We start from the raw sequence: 22,135 nt of genomic DNA, 5'->3' as shown, positions 1-22,135 counted from the left end.
TGCTGGCTCTGGGTGTCACTGGTGACAGTCCCAGCGGGGTGTCCGTCCCTGCCCAGGAGCGGCCGAGGGCTGTTGTCTCCCTTTGGGGACACTCTGGGGACACAGGGTGTTGGCCCCGGTGCCATCCTGCTGCCCTGGCACAGCAGAAGAGGGCGGGAAGCATCCCAGGGAGGCACATGGAGCAACACACTGTGCTCCCAAATTAGCTACCAGGCCAGGTTGGTTTTCCTGTTTACTCCCTAAGTGGAAATTAGGAAGAGAGTGCAAAACCTCATCCCCTTGGCTATAAAAAGATCTTGTGGTGTGGGCGCAGGAATTTTACCTTCTTTTTCACTTGCAGCCAGGGTGGCGCCAGGTGCATGGCGTGGGCTGGGGCGGCAGCAAGGCAAATAAAGGGGGATGCCGGGAACGGCGGCTGTTCTGCGGGAGATGTCTCCTCTCAGGAGAGAGCTGGGCCCGTTCCCCAGGCTGCCGTCGAGCAGCTGCGCTGGGGTTTCACCAAGCACAAGGGTCACAGAGGAGGCACGAGGAGTTTGCACCGTCTGTGCTGGGGACAGAAGGGCCCCACGGGGTACAGCTGGCACCGGCTGGGGTGCGAGGCAGCCGATGGCTGCTCACAGCTCCAAAGGGCAGCACAAGAGGTGAAGAAACCACACCATCCCTCTCATGTTTCATGGGCAGGTTGCAATAAAAAGGTTGGCTGGTGGGTTTGGCTGACAGGAGTGAGGGGTTCGGGATGATAGGAGACCGCCACAGCAGAAAGCAGGCTGGGCTGCGTTTCGGGTTTACAGCATCAGGGTGAGTGAGTGGGACCCTAAACCCTACAAGCTTGCTAAACCTTGTTTGCCTCAGATTGTTTGTCCAAAAAGATACTGAGAGATGAACTCTTTCCTCCCTTCGTCATTGGACATAATCTTATCTGAAACCTCCAAAGTGCCCTAGAGACTCCTTAAGGAGATAACCACCAAACAAAAATAAGTCCAAGAGTATTTATATCTGAAGCTTAGACTAGGCAACAGCACAAGTTTCTCAGCCATCGTTGGTCACCCTTATTTGTCACAAAGAGAAGGAAAGGATGCCCAGAGCTGCCAGTGCCTTGCTTAGGCAGCGACTGAGTTTTCTCGCCTCCTTTCTCCTCTGGGATAACTGAAGCTGTTTTGAGGACTCAAGTCTCAAAGTTGATTTAACAAATAACCAGCAAAAATAACGCACGAGAGCAGCAGGCTCCAGCAGCCCATGCCTCCGGTGTCCAGCTGCCTGGGCCAGCATGGCTCAGCTGTGTCCCACCAAAGGGCATTTCTGGTGTGTTTGTTGTGGGCCCGTGGACACCCTGCAGGCAAGAGACTTTCTTGTGGACGCAGCAGTGGTTTCAAGGTAGCTTTTGCTCTGCTTTTGTTCATGTTTATGGCTTCTCACTTGTGAGAGGAACCTCTAATAACCTCACAATGGACTTTGGAAAGTTTGAGCAATCATAAAAAAGATCCCTCAAGCACAGCGTTTCCTTTAACATTCAGTTTGTGCCTGACTGGTCTTGCCATAAAAGATTTTACAAACTCTGTGGCTCTTTTTTGGGGTGTCTTTCTGCCTGTGCCACCTGGAGTTGTCCATCCGAAGTAGCTGCGTGTTATCTGCCGCATTGCCCCCAGAGCACAAGGATTCCCCCGTGCGGCCGCGCGGGCTCGCTGGCAGGTGGGGATGTAGCACGAGGGCTGGTGACACAGAGCAGACCTGCTGGCTCAGGGGTCTTGCCTGCACTGCACATCTCACCCCCAGCAGTGGAGAAGCTCCTGTGCCCCACACCCATTCCACTTGCTGAAGCTCTCTGCTGGGGAGGGGTTGTGGACACCAGAATGGGGTGTGCCACCCCAGCAGCACTCATACTGGGCCTTACTGGGGTTGCTCCCACTAGGGGCCTTTTCTGTAAATTGGATGGATGAGCCCTGTCAGTTCCATGAGGGTCCGTTGTGCCCCCCCTGTGCTGGTCCAACCATCCCATCCCTTCCCTGAGTCTGTCTGTCAGCTTTAGCTGTGATTTTTATATTTGTCAGCAGCAAAACATTTGCTGTGTGCCCAATGTGCCCAGCTCTGGAGCTGGGACCTGGATTCTGTGTTAATTATGGTGGGTTTGTCCAGGTCATTGATTAAAAATGTGAAATTTTGAAGAGGCAGGAAAAAAATTCTTTGCTGACAAAATGTCTACTTGATGCTGGTTCATGACTTAGACCTGGTTTTCAGGCCTGTGAGCTAGCCAGGTTTAGCCACAGTTATGATGTGCTCGATTACCTTTTGCATTATTCTGGTTCTCAGTCAAAAGGCAATAGCGAGTAAGAGGTGTGATGAATTTGTAAGCGTCCTGTATCAGCACCACAGCGAGCCACTGTGACCACGTTTGCTCTCTGCGAACCTTCCTTGATTAGCAGACATAAACTGTTTAAGGGAGGGGAACTGGATTAATCAGCATGTGCCTGGGCTCTGGGTCGTGGTGACTTGCCTCTAGCATCATCCTGTTTACGCTTTCAAAATACCAGCATCTTGGTTTTCTTTCGGATGGGTCCTTGAGCAGCTGGAGTGAGGGCAGGACACATGGTCGCTCCCCGTGCCAGTGCAGATGTCCTTGATTTGTCTGGCTACAACGTGCATTCTAGGAGCAAAGCAAGTGGATGTGAAGGATACTTCAGTGTCGGGTTCTTCTGAGCAAAGCAAACCAATGGGACGAATGAGCCGTAATGCCCCGCTGTAATGATTTTATTATTACAAACCAGTTCACAGTAAGGACGCTCTGGCAAAGCAAATTGATTTTTGTCTACTGTCCCACTCACCCGCTGCAAGCCTTTGGGCAGCCGTTAGTGCGGCTCTTCCCAGGCTGGTGAGGGTGCCCTTGGCTTTGCTGTGCTCAGCACCCTGCTCCCCCAGGGCTTGCTGCCCTGCTGGCTTGGCTGTGGGGTTTCACCCGCAGCTGTGCCCCCACGGGACCACCTCCGGGCCAGCTCCGAGGCAGCAGAGCCAGAAGCCGGGCACAGGCTCCATAGGAAGCGGGGCAGGGGCAGGGGGTGGCAGTGGTGGTCTCATGCTGCAGGGGCGCAGGGTCACGCTGCAGGGGCGCAGGGTGCAGGCACGGCGGGGTTAAAGCCCTTAGCCTGACTCTGCTAAAAGACCTGGCTGCGCGGCTTGTGTGCGCAGCCTGCCCCAGTTTGCCTGGGGTTTACCACACATTCTCATCGTGCTTGCAAAATGCTGTTATCGCAAATTGCAAAAACCAACCTCGTCCTCTTCTGATCAGAGCGAGAGCGGCACAGCTCCGCACCATGGCTCCAGCGTGCCCAGTGTGCTGAGCGCTCCCATGGGCGCTGCTCAGAGATACTCCAGTTTGCTGTGCTGGGATTTTGGGCTGTTGTCACAGACTCCTTGGCCTGTGGGAGCAGTTGGTAACCGTTGCAGCCAGGGTACCCGCTGCCTTAGCTACTGGCCGTGACGGTGACATGGCTTTTTGCCGAGAGCTGCTGTGGCCTTCCCGTATGCCGATGGGCTGCAGTCAAGCTGAAGGTGCCAGGGAGCCTGTGCTGGGCTGCTCCTGAGCAGAGGGTCCGTGCTGCCACTGAAGTCCTCCTGAGCCAAGGCACGGACGGAGCTGAGGGTGAAGCCCATCCCAGCCTCCCCACTCCACCCCATCGAGCGAGCAGCACTCCCACAGGGTCACCCTGTCCTGCTGGGGTGAGGCGAGCTGGGCACCCCCTATCTCCCCACTGCCAGCACCCGTGTGTCACCCTGATAGCTCCTTCCATCCCGATAGCTCCTTCCACCCCAATAGCTCCTTCCACCCCAATAGCTCCTTGTGTCCCGATAGCTCCTTGTGTCCCAGCCTTCATCTCTGCAACAGGACAGCGGTGCAGCTGAATGAGCAGGTCCGGCAGGCAGTCAATCTAGGAGGCTCTGGATATTTCCCAGGAGCAAAGCTGCTGGTTAAAGCAATGCGTTTAATAATTATTACAAGTCCTGGAGGCTATTTGACCTGTGTGGAGGACATGAACCAGCAGCACTGCACACCGTACCAGCACCAGTCCCTGCAGCAGCCCAGTTTGTGTGCTGCTGGGCTGCGGTGTGGTGGGTGGCACGTGCAAAATACTGGGGAGCGCTGCAGGTTTCTGTCACTAGAGCTTATGGCATGATTGCTTTTGGCCTGTAAGCGAGCCAAGCTGGAGCTCAGCCCCTGCCAGCACCAGAGCCCTCCCAGGTGAGCCACTGGCGGGGGCTCTGCGAGGGTCTCCCCTCCTTCAAGTGCTGTGCCATATACTGGGATCGTGTAGCAATCAAGTGACCCTGCAGTAATCGGGTAACCCTGACAGTCAGGACATGAAAGTGCTTTGGTACTGCCAAAAGCAAAAGGTAAGGGAAAAATTTCCCCTCCCTTTACTCCATAAAAGTTCAATATTGTGCAGATGACCTGAAATTTTTTGAAGTGCTAAAGCCTGATGGTGGGATGTGTTTCACATGGGGTACAGGGACCTTCTGCTTCTGAAAGAGGTGAGACCCTTCACAGGGGAGTCTTTAGACTTTCCAGACAGGAGATAACGACGGAAAGCTGGTATTGTTGGAGGCTGGCCGTAGGAAGTGCAATTGCTGATGGCTAGTCATGATGTTCTGCTGCACTTTGTACTGCACATGTTTTATTATGACAGGTGAAGGGAAGCTGAACTTTAAAGGCTTACCTTGCTGTAGCAGGAGACCTCCAGGTGGGTGTCCTGCCTGACTCCAGCCCAGGTCATGGTGCTGGGCAGAGGCTCGGATAGTCCCACTCCCTCCCAAATTCTTAGTTTTGCACCTTTTCCTTTTTGCAGATTCAAAAAGCTTCTTATCCACTGGCGGGGAGTTAATTTTCTGAAGGCTTTTAGTGCTTCACCTGGGTGCCTTTGGCACTACCTGTGCAGGTGGGCCAGGCTGGCATTTTCGCTTTGCCCGGCAGGACGGAGCCCGCCTGGGTTTGCAAGCTGCAGCAGGGTGCTTTTGGGGGGGCAGCGGGGGGCTTCCGGGGGGCTGGTCTTGGCAAAGCCAAGCTTCACCCTCCTGCCCCAGCTGGGGGTCTTTGAGCCTTTCGTCTAGGTGCGTGGGGACACACACGGCACAGGGCAGGAACAAACCAGCGCCGCCCTGGCACAATTAGTGTTTCTCAGCGAACGAACACCGGGCTAATCGTCGAGACTGGTACTTCCATCCCCACCACTCACCTCTGGCAGCTGCCTTCTTGGCGACACCAGGGACCAGCTGACGAGGAGAGCGTTGTGTTGGGTGTCACACAGCCAGCCAGGCGGCGGGGGAGATGGCACTGCAGGGCTCCCCACCCCGCGGCTCCGGGGGCGCTGCCCGCGCTGGGCTGGGAACCGGCCCCTCGGGGTCGGGCTCCCCGGCAGGGCGGCTTCCTGCAGGCTGCGGCCGCTGCCCCTGCCTCCCTCCCTGCCCCTGCCTCCATCCCTGCCTCCTTCTTGCCCCTGCCTCCTCCCTGCCCCGTCTCCTCCCTGCCCCTACCTCCATCCCTGCCTCCCTCCCTGCCCGTCCCTCCCTCCCTGTCTTTCTCTCCGCCCCCGCCCCTCTCCGTTTCGCGGTGTCGCGGCGCAGCGCCCCCCCGCGGCGTGTGTGGCCATTGTAGGACAGCGCCCCCCCGCGGCGGTGACGGCGCGGTGCAGCTGAGCCGCTCCCACCGGCTACCATGCGGGCAGGGGGCGGTGGCGGCGTGGGCGGCGCGTGGGGGCAGTTTATATGCACCTGCGCACAGAATTTATATACGTGTGTGTATAGACATATGTATACATATACGTATATACGCACAAACACGTGTCTATATACATATATAGGTGTATATATACGTATATGTATATACGTATATATGCACAAACACCTGTATATATACTTATATACATCTACGTGTATATGCACATACATATATATATGCACAAAAAAAGGTGTGTGTATGTACATATACCCATACACACATATATACAAACATATATATACGCACAAACATGTGTGTATATACATATATACGTATGCATATATACGTATATACATAAACACGTGTATATATGTATATAAATTATATACATATGCATGTATATACACTCATATACATATATAAATACACACACATATATGTATATGATGCATATAATGCATAAATGTGTTCAATTTACTTGTGCATGTATGTGCATGTAATTTTACATAGATAGATGTATATATAAATTGCCGTCTTTAAGCCTTAAAGGCGGGTGTGCGCCACGGGGGCTGCGCAGGCTGCAGGGCTGTCCGCGCCCCCGCCTGCTGGCTGTGCGGTGCAGTCCCGCTGCCGCCCGCTTGGGGGCACTGTGCGCCGGCAGAAGCGGGGTGAGGGGGCGGTGGGCGGGGCCAAGGCGTGCCCCGCCCCGCCCGCCCAGGCGCGGGGTTGGAGCGGCGCGGGGGCCGGGGGGCGCTGCACAGTCGCCGGGGTCCCCGCGCCCGGCCGGCCGTGGCCGAGTTTGGGGGGAGCAGCAGAGCCCCGCGGGGCTGGGCGGGCGGGGGGATGCCCCACGCTGCGGGACAGCCCGCGGGGCGCGGGCGGGCGGTGCGGGGTTCGGTACAGCAGCTCAGCTTAGGCGGGTGCTTCCCGCACCCGGAGCGCCCCGCACCGCTCGGGCAGTTGCTCCGCTTGTGAGAGCGGCGTTAGGCTGGAGCACCCGCCGGGGTGGCCACGGGCACGGGCGGGTGGCTCGGAGCAGGGCTGGTAGAGCTGCCCCTCGCTTGCCACCTCCCAGCCTGGAGTCCCAGGCCGGCCGAGGCAGGGCACCCTCCGCCTGTGTCCCGGTGGGTCACAAGGCGGTGGCTGAGATTGGTTTGGGTGGTGGCTGAGGTTGGTTTGGGTGAGTAGCTGCCGGGTGAGGAGAGCCATACTTTGCAGAATAGTTGTAATAAATAATTGCGTTTGAACTCATCTGCACAGAAACAAACTAAAAAAAGACCCTGGACCTCACAGAGCATAACACAGCAGCCATGGATTTATGTCTCCTGCTGATTTTACAGCACTGTACGAGCATGGAGAGACCAAAGAGGAAAAAGCTGCTTGAGCTCCTTGAAGCAGGGGGGCTGCTGGGGATATGTGGGGCCGTGGCATCACCCCCGCATTAGCAAAACCTCTGTCAAATGCAACCCCTTCCCATCGCTTCAGCTAACGCTCTGCTCCTGAGAAAGGGCTAACCTTTCCGTGCCTCGGCCTTTCCCAACACATCCTGGTTCACAAGTTCAGCAGCATCAAAGTTGCATCTGATCGTTAACCCTGACAGTTCGGAGATTACCAAGGAGTTTAAATTGCCTGGCTGAGGTGGCTGAGAGGTGCCAAGTTCAGGCACAAATCTGCACCCACATCCCGGGGCAGCCTTCCCAGAGTTCAAGAGGCAGATGGAGGGTTTTGGTTCAGCTGGGTGATGCCTGAGCATCTTGTAGGTTTGTGTCTTTATTTCTTTTAAAGCTGCTTTCATGCAGCTGCTATTTCAAAAGTAGCCATGAATTTTGGGTGCTTCTCGCTCTGTGGTCTGTGGTGTGCATGGCTGGGCTTACAGCTCCTGTGGACTTCAGCCAGAGAGATGAGACAGCCCAAGCAAAAGCCCTACAAGTCACAGTTTTTCATCCATGCCAAAGACTTTACTAGAAAATTACTCTTTGCTTATGCATTTTCCCTGTTGCTTTTGTTCCTGCTAAGCTAGGTACAGAGGGAAGCGCTCTTTGTGACCATGTTCTTCACCAAAAAACAGCAGAAGACAGAAGCTCCATCTACCCTGGGTAGTTTTCAGTTTGCTGTTATTTCCACGAGATGGCTTTCGATATCAGAACCACAGGGAAACTGAGGTCGGGAGATGCCTCCTGCTGCCATCTGGCCCTTCCTCTTGCTCAGCGTGAGTCCAGCTCCATCGGGTACAGTGGCCATGAGCCTCCTGAGCCTGAGCAGCGTGAGCCACGGCACTGCGACAGCAATGGCGGGAGGGGCTGAACGAGCACTGAGGAGCAAAGACGTTGGTATTCTCCTTGATGGGAATTAATCTTAATGCAGCTCATTAGCCTTCAGGGTGGAAGTCCTGAACCCGATGGTGCCAAAGGATTAATTTAAATCTGAATTCCTTAGGTATAGCCTCAAAGAAGAGGAGGTGAAGGAGGCCCATGAATACAGCCCCGTCTGGAACGCCGGCTCCTGCTGTGGGTACAGGTCCAGCGCCAGGTGCCCCCATGGCTGGCAAAGGGCCAAGCCCTTGGAGCCCTGCTGGTGCTGATGCTCCTGGCAGGCAGTACAGGGTCTGCTCCAGACAGCGTGGAGCACCCGTCTCATCAGTCAGGAGAAACCACCAAAGCAGCCAGTCACTGTTTTGTGCGGGAAAACAAGCTGAGGTTGTTGCTGTTTTCATTTTTCACCTGTTTATATTGCTGCTACCCAGCCAACTTGGATCAGCAGGTAAGGCTGGGGTCCCGCAGCACAGGCACTGTGCTGGGAGCTGCTGGTGGCAACATGGGCTGAGCTGGGCGAGGGTAAGCGGTGCTGTCTGGTCAGCAAGGGACCATCCTGCCTGCAAAGCGAGGCCCCATCACCTGCATGCATCGCTCCTGAGCTGGGGGTGCTGGGATTTCGGGTGAACCTGGGTGGCAGCGGCTGCCAGCCAGCCTGCCAAGTGTGACAGCGTGGTGGCCAGCTCCACGCCACACCAGGTACAAAGCACGAGGTGTGCCTCTGTTTCATCGTTTGTCTTTCAGCTCCTAAAATTGTCCCACGTTGCCAGAGCAGGCTGGTGTGTTTTCAGCACTGAAAATCAGATGCTGCTAAATTTCCAATGGTTGTTCTCGGTGCTTTATGCTCTTACTTTAACAGAAGCGTGCATGCTACGCCTCTTGCAAAACAAATGGGCTTTACTCCCCTAGCCAGGGTCACCTCTGTTTTCAGCTGCCTTACTCTCCACCGAGATGTCTAGCTAGCTGGCTCAGAAATGGTGCTGTCAGCTTTCCATGAGCATGAATTTAACAGCACCCTCCACAGCAACATGACTACAGTCCTCTTGCTACCTGGTCACCGAGCAGCTGCTCAGCTTGTGCTTGCAAAAAGGCTCTCCTGAATGTGTTTGCTGGTAAAATGACTTCTTTTTTCATCTGCAGTTTTGGACATTAAAACCAGAATTTAGCCACTGGCTTTGTGCTTCCTACCTGGATGCAAGTACTGCAAAGGTGAGATATACATATATAAATATATCATTTTATAGATGTACACATGTGTGTGTGTATGCTATGTATACATATACATTTTATACACACACACACATATGTGTATATGAACATGTATTTATGTATATACACATACATCTATACATATGTAATGTGTCTATATACTTATATGTATGGGTGTGGGTGGGGAGACCAGCACTGACGAGTTAACTCTGTGGGAAAGTAACAGAAATGTGGGAAATGTGCAGGGCATTTGGTGATTTCATGCCACGCATGTTAGAGATTGCAAGAGACCTTCCCTAGAAAGGGAGATGCGGTACCTGGGGACATGGGATTTCCCATTTACAGTTTCATTTAGGAGTTTCAAGGAGGAAGGAGGTCCCTGCCTGCGTGCACCTGCAGGTTGTGATGCTCCCCCAGCTCCGGGCTCACAGCTGAGTTGTGGAGGTGGCTGTGGAAGCAGCAGCTCGAGGTGGACACGGGCATGGGCAGCACAGGTGGCTGCAGTCACAGGGCTGGTGGGCTCAAACCCAGGTGCAGGCAGGGCACCGCACACCTCCCTCTCCACCCCCTGGGGGGCTTCTGGGGTCCCTGCCGTGCGGGGGCGGGGAAGGTGGTCACTTTCCTGTGCCGTTTGGACAATCCCCTCTGCCATCAGCAGGGAGGAAGGCAGGGAGTGTGACGACACCAGTTGTGCCCAGGGGAGGATGGCATCTTTCCGACTGCAGCTCAGCGGAGTTTTTGCCCTGCCTGGCTTGGTTTCATGCATGCTTAATGCAGGCTGTTAACAGAAGCCCTTAAACCAGGCCTACAGTTGCTGCTGCACGCTGCGCTCCCTCCAGCACCCTGCTTTTCTGCGGCAAATAGGTACCTTTTTGGTTTTTTAAGTTCAGGGGTATGGAATAGAAAGGTGCTGGGAAGGAGCACGGTATTAAAAAGGGAAGCTAATGCAGCACAGGAAGAAAAGCGTGGTAAGTAAGCAGAGCTGTCACCCAGCAGCACCCACAGGGTGGCCAGCTGAGGTGCCCCAAGACACGGTGCCAAGCCACACGGAGCGGGGCTTACCTAGGGCTGCTGCTTAAGTTGGCTGAAGTTTTAATGAGCATGGCTCATAGTCTTATGTACACCTTCATGTCGAGTGCCCTATCACCCAGCTCCAAAGCAGGAGAAACAGGCAAAATTCTTCTAGCAGTTTCCTTAGTATTATTTGTTCTCATACTTACTGGAAAAGTGGCACATCAATAACCATCTTCTCGGAACTGCAGCAAAATAGTATCAGGGGAAGGGGTGGAAGGTGAAGGTTTTTAGTGACAGTTTAGTTTTTGTGGGCCAATCACTGTAACCAATATTTTGTTTCCTTAATGAATTTTAAGTACAAATCCCAGTAGGGGAAAAGCTTGCCAAGTGTTTGCAAGCGCAACTCTTCATGCTGCCTTTTTACCTTATTCTTTCAAAAGCCCTGGAGGAAAGTGACTGCTGCCTCTGGAAGAGAAACCAGGTGTGTACCGCTGTGTGCCGGGTCACTGAGCGGCCAGGGCTGCGAGGTGGGGAAATACACCGTTCCCTTGGTTCTGCAGGACCAACGCAGCCACCATCCCCGTGGGGCTCTGCGGCACATCGCCCGAGCGCGGTACTGAACACACCGCGGGTCCTGCCTGCCTTCACACTGCCGGGGAGGGAAGCGTCCTTGGGGAAAACACGGGTTTGTGCGGGGTCCAGGTGCCGGGAACGGCTGTCCGTGCGAGGGCCCGGGGTGACACATCGCCACTGAGCTCCCGAAAGAGCCCTGGCAGCGCAAGAGCCTCCTGCCGCCGCCTGGGTCGCCTGCTCGCAGACAGCGAGTGCGCTGCGCAAGGTGGGCTTCCCTTCGGGGGGGCTGTGTCTGTGTGTGCCTGTGTGCGTATATGTCTGTGTACACACACACATAGATAGACACCTCATGCGTGTGTATATGTTTTAGGTACACATGCATCTATGTATATAGAGACATATACATCTCTATATAAAATAACTATTGAAATATATGTAATGTATACATCTAGCATGTGTATGTATGTAGAATCTATTCTATATATGTATAGAATATGTATATATTTTTATATACAGACATTAAACGTACGTGTATATATACATATACCTATAGCTATACATATCTAACATGTCTATATACATATAGGTATATATTATACAAACTTGTTTATATATGCATGCATATCTACATGTATATTTAATATGAAGTATAGTACATATAAAATATAGCATTATATTATATATCTATGTATACATAATGTTATATGTGTAATGTAACTGGTTTTGTTGCTGAGTTCAAAGCGCCCCTAAGGAGCCCCAGGGGCTGTAACAGGTTTGCAGCTCTCTGTGCACCTGTGGGGACTCTTTTACCCCGTTCTCCAGCCCCAGTGTTTGGCAGAAGGGCTGCGGTACCTTCCTGGCTGCCGCAGCACGCGGGAACGGGCACAGCAGCCAGCACCCAGGGTCCTCCGTGGTCACGCTTTGCTGCCTTGCCCGGGAGCCGGCGCTGCGCTGCACAAAGAGGAGACCGAGTTTTGCTCCTGCCTTGCTTTCGGTGTATTATCTGGCCCTGGTTAAAGACAGGAGTGTATTTACTCCTCCTGTCACAACTCTCTCCCTTGGTCGCTCTGGGAATATTTCCGTACCAACACAGTGGCATTACAGCTTGCAGGGGATTCCAGGTCCACCCTCACAGCAGCGGCTTGTGTTGCTCTACCTTCTTCCCTCCCTCGCGAAGGAAAACACCACACGTGCCCAGTGCCCTGTCCGTGCCCTGGAGCTTCGCCTGCTGCAGCAGCACCCGGCCTGCCCGTGCCAGCCCAGGGCGGCACAGGAGGAAAGCGACGACGCGCCGAGCCGCCCGGAGCACAGAGCTGCACCAAGCACAGGGGTGTCTCGGCCGCCCGGAGTGCAGGTATGGCCCAGCCGCACCAAGGCAGCTGTGCTGGCAAGGAGAGGGGTTGTTCTGGAGGGCTTGCCCTCCCTCTCTGAGCCGGCACCACTGGCGTGCTCTGGATTACTGTTTATGAAAAAGCCTTTGTCTTTAATTAGGGATCGCCTAACTTGGACAGGGAGCTGAAGGACTGCTGTAAGGAGCAGGTGGTGGTTGTCCTGAGCCCCCTGAACAAGCAAGATGTGAGCAGGACCTGCCAGACAATCCCTACTGTGTGCAGCTCCGTCCTGATGGCAACTCCACCACGTGCAGGTGTCCGGCCAACATCCCCGGCATGTGCGAACCTTATGGACCATAAGATAGTGCACGCCTGCACTTAGCCTGAGCCTAAAGGTGTGCGTGGGCTAGGTGTGTAAACTACTTGTGGTTTTTACTGAGTAAAAAGATGGGCAAGCTCTGGGACTGGGCCAGTAGCCTATGGGTGGTTGCACCACATAGGTATTTTCCCAGTTACGGAGAGACTCCTGGTTTTGGCTGCAATGGGGCTCCCAGCTGAAGAGTGGGCCTTGACGGTGGAGAGGTGGCAGTTGGTGATGGATCCTTGTCTTACTCTCTGCAACATTTTGCAGTGTCGAGCTGATACTGTGCTGCTATTGCTCTGTCATCACATTGTGCATCACAAGTAGTACTGTTTGCTGGGATTATAGCGCAGGCTGCTGTGCCCTTAGTAACTGTGGTGGACCTGGACCAGGACCGCCTTCCCTCTTGGCTCTGTGTGTGCGTGCAAAAACATGTGCTCGTGTCTCCCTCTCGTGTCTGTGTGTCTGTGCAAAAAATGTGCATCTGCCTCTTGCGTCTGTGTGTGTGTGTGTGCGCAGAAAATGTGTGCGTCTCCCTCTGTGTCTGTGTCTCTCTGTGTGCAAAAAGTGCACATGTGTCTTGCTCTTGTGATGCCTATCTATGAATATCTATATATTTATACATAATTCTATGCATGTGTTGTACACGTGTCAGGAGCTAAATCTACGTAATCAGTCCTTCCCCTAAAAGCCAGTGGTTGGTGTGATGCACTGAAGGCTGTTGCGCAAGATTTGACTCAGCTTCTTTCCCATACGTAGGGGCTGCAATGCACCAACCATTGTTTTCTGTGCAGAAGGTGCACAGAATTTCTAAGTTAATTGCTGCCACCCTTATCAAGGGGCCACTGTCACTGAGCCTGATGAGCAGCACGGCGGCTTTGATCACCTGCAATTCTGATGAAGCTGGCCATGGAGCAGAGGCATCGAAGAGGAGGGCTCACCCTTTGCTGTCACGCGCTGTGGTGGAGGAGGGATTTCGCTTAAGAGCCTGAGGTGTTCAGGTGGCCTCGCTGTGACAGCAAGCTGTGCCTGGCCGCTGGCCCGGCTTGTGGCCACGGCTTGGGAACAGCCCACAGCCTGAGGCCACGCTGCAAGCCCTAAGCTGGAGGCAGGCGGCTCTTTTACTATGTCATATATATATATGTGTGTGTAATACATGCATATATGTGCACATACATATGCACAGTGGAATAAAGGAGAATTCCAGCTCACAATGTTCAAAACAACTTTCTTTGCCTGAAAGGCCAAAGCAGGTGACTTATATACCTATAGCTATACATATCTAATATGTATATACACACACATATATAATATATATACATAATAATATATATACATATATGTGTGTATATCTATAATAATATATATACACACACACATATAATGTCTGTATATAAAAATATGTACTGACCCCAAGGGACAGTAACTGGGGTGTCCAGCTGCTGAGTCCGGATGGTCACTGCGGATAGAAACTGTGGTCTCCACCGCGCCGGGGCCCACCCTGACGGGAACACCACATCTCTTCCAGCAGCACCATGCATGGGCTGGTGGGTTGGGGACAGGATGGGGGTCAGTAGGTGACAGCAGCTGCCAGCGCAGTCCCGAGCCATGTCCCCGCCAGTGGGCACAGCCAGCACCACACACATCCCCCCCCCGCGCCACTGGGCTGATGGCTGATGGAGGGGTCAGGTGAAATGCCAATATAGGGTTATATAAACTTAAAAGCATTTTATATAAGCCTATTTTATCTGCAAATCATTTATATTTAGAACACCTATTTCTACTGGAAACACTAAAACCACATTACATAAGAGCTTGTTTAAATCCTTTGGCTTAAGGTTTGGGCAGGGGGAGGGGTTGGCTCAGGCATGGTGTGTTCGGGCTGCGTTTTATAACCAGAGCCTCAACGGGCAGCCGAAAGCTGGTCTTGAAATCCTTTTTGCTTTCGTTCTACGCTGCCCTGACAATAGCAGAGTACGTTGCTGGAGGGGAATTTTCCTCTCCCTCGGTGCTGCCTTCATGTTTGGAAATTTTCATTTGTAACGCTCTGGGTACATTGCCAGCCCAGCAGAGACGGCAGCTCAGCGCCGCCCGGCCATCCCCTGCTGAGGTCTGGGCTGTTACAGCGGGCGGGAACGCTGCTGACATCACTCCAGTGGCTACCGCGTCATTCTCAGAAACTAAAAAAAACCCCAAACTTCATTGACTGGAACCGACTATTTAGCAACATAAAATGACTTACCTTGGCATTTGTGCAACAGTATTTTTCGATGTATTGATCATTCCCCAAGAAGCCTCCCCTGAGGGGAAGGCAGGCAAGACGGTGGCATGACCACAGAACACACGTACTGCGGCGCCGGTCACACTGCTCTGCCGCAGCCGCAGCAAGGTTTGGTTGCCATCCAAAGATGAGTCCTTAAGCAGCGGTGGGATGCTGGTCCCATCTCAGCTTCCCGGTGTGAGAAACTCCAAACACAGAGAGAAGCGGAAGATCCCACCTCGCAGTGATGGTGCCACCCCCGAGACCTCGCTGTTGGCCCAAGTCATGAATGCTACCATGGTAAACAGCAGCACCTCAGTAATAACATGAATTAATAATGTAATAAATTATTATTATTATAACATACACAAATGTAACATTATAATATTAATAGCATACATATATATACACATATGTAACATATATATATATATAACACATAAAATTATAAATAACATAAATGAAGCTTAACTCATCTTCCCTCCCTTCCATTCAGTCTGGACCAGCCTTATGTGTCTTTATTCCCCCTCCACCTCGTCTCGAAAAGCGAGGTCAGGAATCGCTCCTCAGCCAAGGGGAAGGGTGGGAGCAGCACCTGTGCACACGGGAGCCCCAGGCAGAGGCACAGAACTGCCAGAAGGAAAATGGAGAGCGGTCTTGGTACGCACCACGGTGACAGTGGGTAGACACTTGGCCAGGGCAGCTGGCCGTGCATCCCAGGTTCGTGCTCCCCCACAGGCTTCTGACTTTGTCCGAGTGATAGAACCCCCCAAACCCTGACGGCAAGAGCCTGGGGAAAGAGGGGCTGGTGGGATTTCCCACAGGACTGCCAAGGGATGCCGAGCAGCAATGAGAGCCCAGGCAGACACTTGGCCACCGCTGTGCCCTCCGGCATCGCCCCCACATCTGGGCACGTCCTGTCCCAGGGGCACCATCCACCCCGAGGCCAGGTGCCGCCCCAGCACGTGTCCCAGCCAGCCCTGCTTCCCAGCTGCTGCCAAGGCGGCCAGCGACCCCCAGCATCCCCGCCTGCCCTGCCAAGGCAGCACGGCCAGAGTGCTGCCTCCTGGCAGGATGGGCCACCTCTGCCAAGTGGCACCGCGCCGCGGCACCAGCACACTTTGCTCTCGTAAAGGAGCAGAGCTGAGCTCTCCCACTGCGTTCCCATCTGGACGCTACCTTTAATCATCATCACTGCCCCAATTCTCCTTGCAGCTGCTCCATATTCAGATGACATGGTTCATTAGTTTCTATAAATGGCCAGGACATTGCATAGACTTTGGGGACAAAGTGAGAGCCAAAGCTGTAAGTGACTTTTTCTCCTTACCGTAAGGCTTCTTGCAAGGTGACTCGAACCCCAGCACCTTGTGGAGGCCGGTCAGTCCCACCCCAGCCAGCAGCCTCCTTCGGCAGGGCAAGGCTCAGCTGTTCCATCTTCCGTTTTCCCTGCTGGGAAGTGGAAAAGACAACACGTGCGTTTCTTAGGGGTGCAGGGGGAAAGCAATTAACATCTGAGCATGCTGCAAAACCTTCCTGAGACTTGACTTTTCTTCCCTCACCAGGAAGCCGAAGGTGGCTTGAAATGTTTGAAAATGATCCCGTTCCCAAATTGCGGTGAGCTCAGCCAGGCGGGCGGGCGATGGGGCTGGGGAAGCACATGGCAGCGAGATGGCAGCAGGGCGTGCTGGCAGCCGGAGGCAGTGTGCCCCGCTGGCAAGTCACCCAGGCATGAGCAGTGGGGTCTCCAACCTGGCTTTTACAGCAGCCTCATGAGTATTTTAAGGAGAAGACAGGGAAGGACCAAGGTGGTCTGCCACCAGCTGCTGTCGCTGTGCTGGCCGGCAGCATGCAGGGTGCTGGGGCTGGGGACCCGGAGCTTTCCCAAGCCCAGGCTGCCGGAGCCCTCCTGGCCGCGCGGTGCCTGGGGCCGGTGCCAGGCAGCTGCCCTGCCTGCCTGCCCAGATCCCCGCCGCTGCGCATCATCGCTCAAATAGCTTAAGCAAATTCTTCTCATACTTCACTTGAGCCAGACGCTGTAAATTGGATTAAAGTGGTGCCTGGAGAGATTTCTAGAGCCAAATATTTAAAACGAACATGAATTTGAATGTTTTCTGGGCTGCCACAGGGATGCCCCCTCCTCCCCCTCAGCATGCAGGGGTCTCCGGGGGTTTGAAGCCACCTCTCCTGTGACACTGCCTGCAGATGCCAAAATGCATGTCAAAACCCGGAACAGTGAAGTTCAGCTAGAAAGACATCTTTTCATTTCTGCTTGGACAAAAATTGTACTGGGGCTGGCTGTTAAAGGAGCTGGGCATCCCCCCACTCCGGGGAACTGCCTGAGCTCCTGGTGCAGGCAGGCCACTAACTCCAGCTAATTATTTCACTTTAAGCACTCCATCACCTTCCATTATTTCTCATCTGTCATAAAAGTCAGGTGATGCACTGAACATCTGTGATGTTCATGGACGAGCGTAGCGTTTTTCCTATTTTATGGACATGGAGAGCAAATCTGTCTCATTGTTTGAGCATGGAAGAAGAGCCACTGAGGCTATAGGAAATACTAGTCACGCCAGCATCCTCAGGACCCAAATCATCTGCAACACCGATGAGGAACATAACTTGCAGATACACCAGGGAAACCCAGTGGAGGCCAGCTTCACGGCTGTGGGACCCGCAGGGTGCTGGGCAGAGCCTGGGGGAGCCCGCCATGCACCGAGCTTCCCTTCCTCTGCTGGAAGCCTGCAGCACTCTCCCACGGTGCCTGTCCTAACTAGCAGAAGACCAGCTGGCCGAGAAGAATTGCTCTGTGTTAACCAGCTCAGCTGATCAAAACTCACCCAAGGACTGTTTTGCACCCATCTGATTCTGCATTGCACAGACAAACACTGGTGACCTGTGATGCATGTAGCAGATTCAATTTGACTGTGGGAGGTAAGTAGGTGGGTAGCAGTTTGGACACAAGGAAAACAGCAATTTCGATTTTATGTTAAAGAACAAACCAGTTTGGTTTAGCCTTAGAGATTTTAGTGCGCATTTCCTAACGGCTCAATGAACTCGTAAGTTATGGGGTTAAGCTGAGTTCATGCTGGCCTCTGAGCACAGTCTACACGTGCTGGAGCCTGGGACCTCACCATGCGAAGTCCTCTCAGAAGCCGGCCACACTCTCCCAGGCTGAAACCAGCCTCTGGCACCAGGCTGCCCCTGCTCACAAAGGACCAGAGATGGTGTGCGAGGGGCTCTGGCCGACCGCCAGCCGCAGCACAAACCTCGGGCGGTTTGCAGAGCGGCTCAGCGGTGATGGGGACCCGCCACCCCCCTGTAAATCCACCCCGGCGACGGCTGCTGGCAGCCCCTGAAAGGAAGAGTCAGTCGGGAAGAGAAAAACATGGTCTGGTTTTTATATTGTCTTAGGCTGGAAGGAAGCCACGGATCACGGCTCGGAGAGCAGGCTGCGATCAGCTGGGAGAAATACAGTTCCCTCGTGGCAGCCGAGCTGTGAAATAGAGCTTCATTTTGGTGCCTGGCAGCACCTGTGAGGTCATACCAGTTAAATAAATATGATGCCAGGCTGATGTGTTGTAAGGAATGGTTTATGACCTTCATCCAATGAAAAAGAGAGCAGGCGGCTACTGAGAGAAGGTGAGTGAACCTATTTGTGTCAATAGCCATAATCAGTCACATTTTGGGGAACGCAAGGACATTGCGTTCTCTCTGCCAGCAAAGCCGTGCTGCCTCTGCCTCAGGGGTTTGGTGTGGGCCTACAAACACGGGAGAAGGGGGTATTTTCCTGCAGGCAGCCCCTGTGTGGGAGCCTCCTGGCCCCTGGCAGCTCCCCGCAGCCGGCCCTGCCGCCCCGCAGCGCTACCAGCTTTCCAACATCCTGTTTTCACCGGGGTTATTTTAATCTCCCTGCTTCCCATCATATTTTTCCTCCTGCCCATGCCAACACAGACTGTAATTCCTGGCAGGCAGGATGGAAATCTCCTCCCCAGGCTGCGCCAGCATTCTGGAGGATGAGCCGGACTCTGCCCTGTTGCCCTGGCTCCCCTCCACTGCCGGCACTGGTACCCGCCGCCAGCCCCGAGCCCCCGCACGGCCAACCCACCGCCCCACATCAAGGCCTTTTGGGTTCACTTGTCCACTAAACCACCCAAGCAACTCTGTGCTTCCCTGTTTTGCTCTGTGATGGCTGAGGAACCAAAAAAACTGCTTCACTGCTGACATAATTATGCTTTTATCAGGGCAAGAGAAATGAGGCAAGGGACTGATTACCTGAGAGCCATGCAGGCATGGAGAGCAGACCCCTTCATGCCCTTCCTAGCTAGCGGTGGATGTTTTGGCAGCTGCAAACGGTGAGCCACTCGGTGGGTGCCCAGCTTGCCATGGCTCCACCAGGGCTTTCAGGGTTTGCTTTACTCTGGGATTGCCTCTGTCCTAGATGATGAATCTGCTCGCCCTGCACAGGTCCCTAAGCCAGCCACAGCGAGGTTTTGTACCTTGTCTAGCTGGAACGATGCTGTACGCTAGGTGATGCAGTTAGCAAGGTCAACAGAAATAGGGCTGTAAGTGCCGGCAGTACCCAAAGGCCATTCCCACCTGCTCTGCACTCCAACAGCCATACAGGCTGGCGCCTTGCTGCTAGGTGTGATGTAAAATACACACATGCAAACAGCTGAGGGTCTCTCTGCATAAAGCAAGTGAAAATAAAATAAAGAATCATGACAATCAGTGAAATATCACGTCCATGGGTCCAAAAGATAATTTAGTATGCAGAAGTAGCTTAATCTTTCAGTGTGCGTCAACATCAAATTTGCTAAGAGGCTCTGTAAAAAATCTGAGGCAGAGATAACACAAAACAAAACCCAAACCCATCTGCTTTCTTGATCACAGGCTTTAAAAATGTCTCTGCTAGCTATCCAGCTATTTCAAGAGCTGTGCTGTTTAAGTCTATATCCAAACAAACATAGAAGTCACAATAAATCTGTCATTTGGTTATTCAGATCTATGGCTTTAAATGATTAAAAATGATAAAATTCAAGACAGACATCAAATGGAAACATGGATTTCTCTACAGCCTCTAGCACTGAAGATTTAAGCTCTAATCTAGTCTGAACAGCATCCCCAAGAACGAGAGTGAGAAAGTCTGGGTTTGGGGCATCCATAGCTGAAGCCTGAGCTGCAAACCAGAAGGCTAAGTAAGGATCGACCACCTTGTAAAGCAGAAACTCTGCCCCTGGCTACATTTGTGCTGCAGAGACACCTTTTTGTGAAGATGATGACACAGAAAAATGATGAGGTTTACATGTACCTTGCACCAGCCACGGTGTGATGAGTGTGGCAAAGGAGCTTCCATGCTGCACAGCACCAGAGCCTTGGGGTATGGCTTGAGGAACATGGCAAAATTCAGACAGAAAGGCAAGGCTGTGTTTTATTAGGCCTCACATCTACTCTGAGAGTGGTCGATAATCTTTAGCCGAGCAGGCAGGAAATCACCCCCACGCCTTGGACTGAACTCAGCCCTGAACGGTTACTAGAATATAATAAGCCGAAACCAGAGGTTACAAGAAATTTGGCAAAAATCAGAAGCGTAGGCAAAGACACAAGTAATGTGGAGCTATACCAAATTAGGGCAAAATATATCAGCCTTCTTCCAACTAGGAAACAAATGTCAACACTGAAAAAAACCCAACAAACCATCAGCCACGCATTCAGTAACGACTCCCTGCCCTGGAAGCACTGATGGGGTGCACTGTCAGTAAGGGCAGCCCAACACAAGCCCCCACTAACGCAGCAGCAGTCCTTCCCCACATCCCATTCCGTACGGCTGCGCTCCATCCCGCGGGACAGCGAGGGACCCGGCCCGTGGTGGTGCAGGATGCACAAGGCAGAGCGGGAGCCCCGCCACGCCGCCTGCGCTCCTGCCGCCGCTCGCTGCCCACCACCCTCATTCTGGCACCAAGGATGCTGAAGCCGGGGAAGGCGAGCGGGTTGCGAAAGGCAACGGTATCACTGGCTCCAAAGACAGACCGGGCGTAAGTTCCCTGTCCCACACCCCACTGCAAACAGCACACATCCGTATCTCATGCCACGCGTAACAGCCAGGCTGCGTGACATAAAGGTTAGAAGTAATTTTGGCCGCAATAGACCAGCACAAAAATTACAAGAGGAATTTTATGATGAGCGTTCGCTACAGAAGGGCTGCTCTGCAGTCAGGATGCGACAGGCTCCGGAGGAAAGGCAGTGATCCTGTGTGACTGCCACCAGCTACTGCCACTGCTGTTTGCACAGCACGGCCGGTACCCAGCTATCACCATAACCACGGGGCCACGAGGGCAGAGCTGCCTCTACACACAGCCTGGTGCACGCAAATCATCTTATCAGCAATGCTAATTCTCCGTCAAACGAAGTCACTGAACTTTTCAGCAGTCAATATTTTAAGGAGTTCTCAAATAGCAGCCAGAGTAAGCAGATAACCATTTTAAATATAGAGACCCTGGAATGGAAGCGTTTCTTCAGGGTGCTGGGTGCCAGCAGTGATCTGGATTATTTGCTTGTTACTAAATACCCTGCAGCATTACTTGCCAGGTTGTTTAGCTCAAGACTGACGCAAACAGCAGCAGAACAACAAACAAGAATTTGCAGGATTTTGTAAGCACTGAAGTAATTCGAGGAATAAGGAACAAACTGGTTCAGGGCTGCTGTTGCTCAGGATTGCATCTTTGCAAGAACGAGGACAGTTTACTGTTTAATTACATGTTAAACCTACCTGAAGGCTTAACAAGAACTTCCAAATCTCAGCAACAGAAAAGCAACATGAATATAAAGAAGGAAGACTTGTGAGAGCAGATTGAGTTTGAGGATGCTTTCCCCCCCCATTGATACCCAGAAATAACCTGCACCACAGCGTGTCAAAATTCCTCAGGACTCCAAGTACAATCCTCTGTGTTTTGTAGCGTATGCACTACAGAGCAGGAGACGGAAGCCCACACATGGAAAAACTCTGTACCTAAGACTATCGCAGGGTATAGAAGGGGACAGGAAAAAATAGCAGAAGTAGCTCCAGAGCAACATTAGTTCCATGTGGAAGAAAAACTCCCCAGGAGGAAGCCTTTCCCCCTGTAAAAAAGGCACTAAAAACCTGTTTGTAAACGAACACCTCCAGGCAATAAGCCAGCCCAAAGCGAGAGAACCGAGCAGGGCTTTAAACGTTACGTACCAGGCGCGCTTCTAAGGACTTCTACAGCACAGAAAAAGCAATAGCAAGATGACAGCAAAACAAAGTAAACCAAGGCACACAAATGCAGCTGTAGCAGTGGACTCACTGCCTGCAAGCACACAAGCTGTCCTGCTGACCAGGGGCAGAGAAGATGC

The 22,135-nt window shown here is 52.9% G+C and overlaps 1 protein-coding gene and 1 long non-coding RNA gene across 13 annotated transcripts; one reads left to right on the top strand and one right to left on the bottom strand.

Annotated features, from left to right (window-relative positions):
- The first annotated feature begins 6,460 nt into the window (after positions 1-6,460).
- LOC119151484 lies at positions 6,461-15,024 on the top strand. Of its 12 annotated transcripts, none has more exons than XR_005105432.1 (7): positions 6,461-8,464; positions 9,157-9,225; positions 10,680-10,720; positions 10,800-11,077; positions 11,917-12,166; positions 12,304-12,553; positions 13,344-15,024. XR_005105432.1 is itself a non-coding variant. In XM_037395443.1 (7 exons), the coding sequence occupies exons 2-7, from the start codon at positions 8,285-8,287 to the stop codon at positions 12,329-12,331; spliced, it is 846 nt and encodes a 281-aa protein (XP_037251340.1). In that variant the 5' UTR covers positions 6,461-6,862; positions 7,045-8,284; the 3' UTR covers positions 12,332-13,714. The 12 variants fall into 12 exon arrangements, 9 of the variants coding, with proteins under 9 accessions (XP_037251340.1, XP_037251339.1, XP_037251342.1 ...); XR_005105431.1 differs by having other exon boundaries at positions 13,264-15,024; XM_037395443.1 differs by having other exon boundaries at positions 6,461-6,862; positions 7,045-8,464; positions 12,304-13,714.
- A 222-nt stretch (positions 15,025-15,246) lies between these two features.
- Positions 15,247-22,045, bottom strand: LOC119150656. The gene is made up of 3 exons (XR_005105174.1): positions 21,981-22,045; positions 16,092-16,213; positions 15,247-15,394 (listed from the first exon to the last, which is right to left on the bottom strand). It is a non-coding gene; the product is annotated as an uncharacterized LOC119150656 (long non-coding RNA).
- Between the last annotated feature and the right edge of the window lie 90 nt (positions 22,046-22,135).

Source organism: Falco rusticolus, chromosome 7, assembly GCF_015220075.1.
Source record: "Falco rusticolus isolate bFalRus1 chromosome 7, bFalRus1.pri, whole genome shotgun sequence".
NCBI classification, from domain to species: domain Eukaryota; kingdom Metazoa; phylum Chordata; class Aves; order Falconiformes; family Falconidae; genus Falco; species Falco rusticolus.
This window is presented reverse-complemented; position numbering and strand designations above follow the sequence as displayed.

Bases quoted from the DNA above. Each gene is read 5' to 3' on its own strand.
- LOC119151484 (XM_037395443.1), top strand. From the start codon at position 8,285: ATGCTCCTGGCAGGCAGTACAGGGTCTGCTCCAGACAGCGTGGAGCAC. The intron at 8,465-9,156 runs GTAAGGCTGGGG...TTTCATCTGCAG, and splicing joins CAGCCAACTTGGATCAGCAG to TTTTGGACATTAAAACCAGA. The intron at 9,226-10,679 runs GTGAGATATACA...TTCTTTCAAAAG, and splicing joins TGGATGCAAGTACTGCAAAG to CCCTGGAGGAAAGTGACTGC.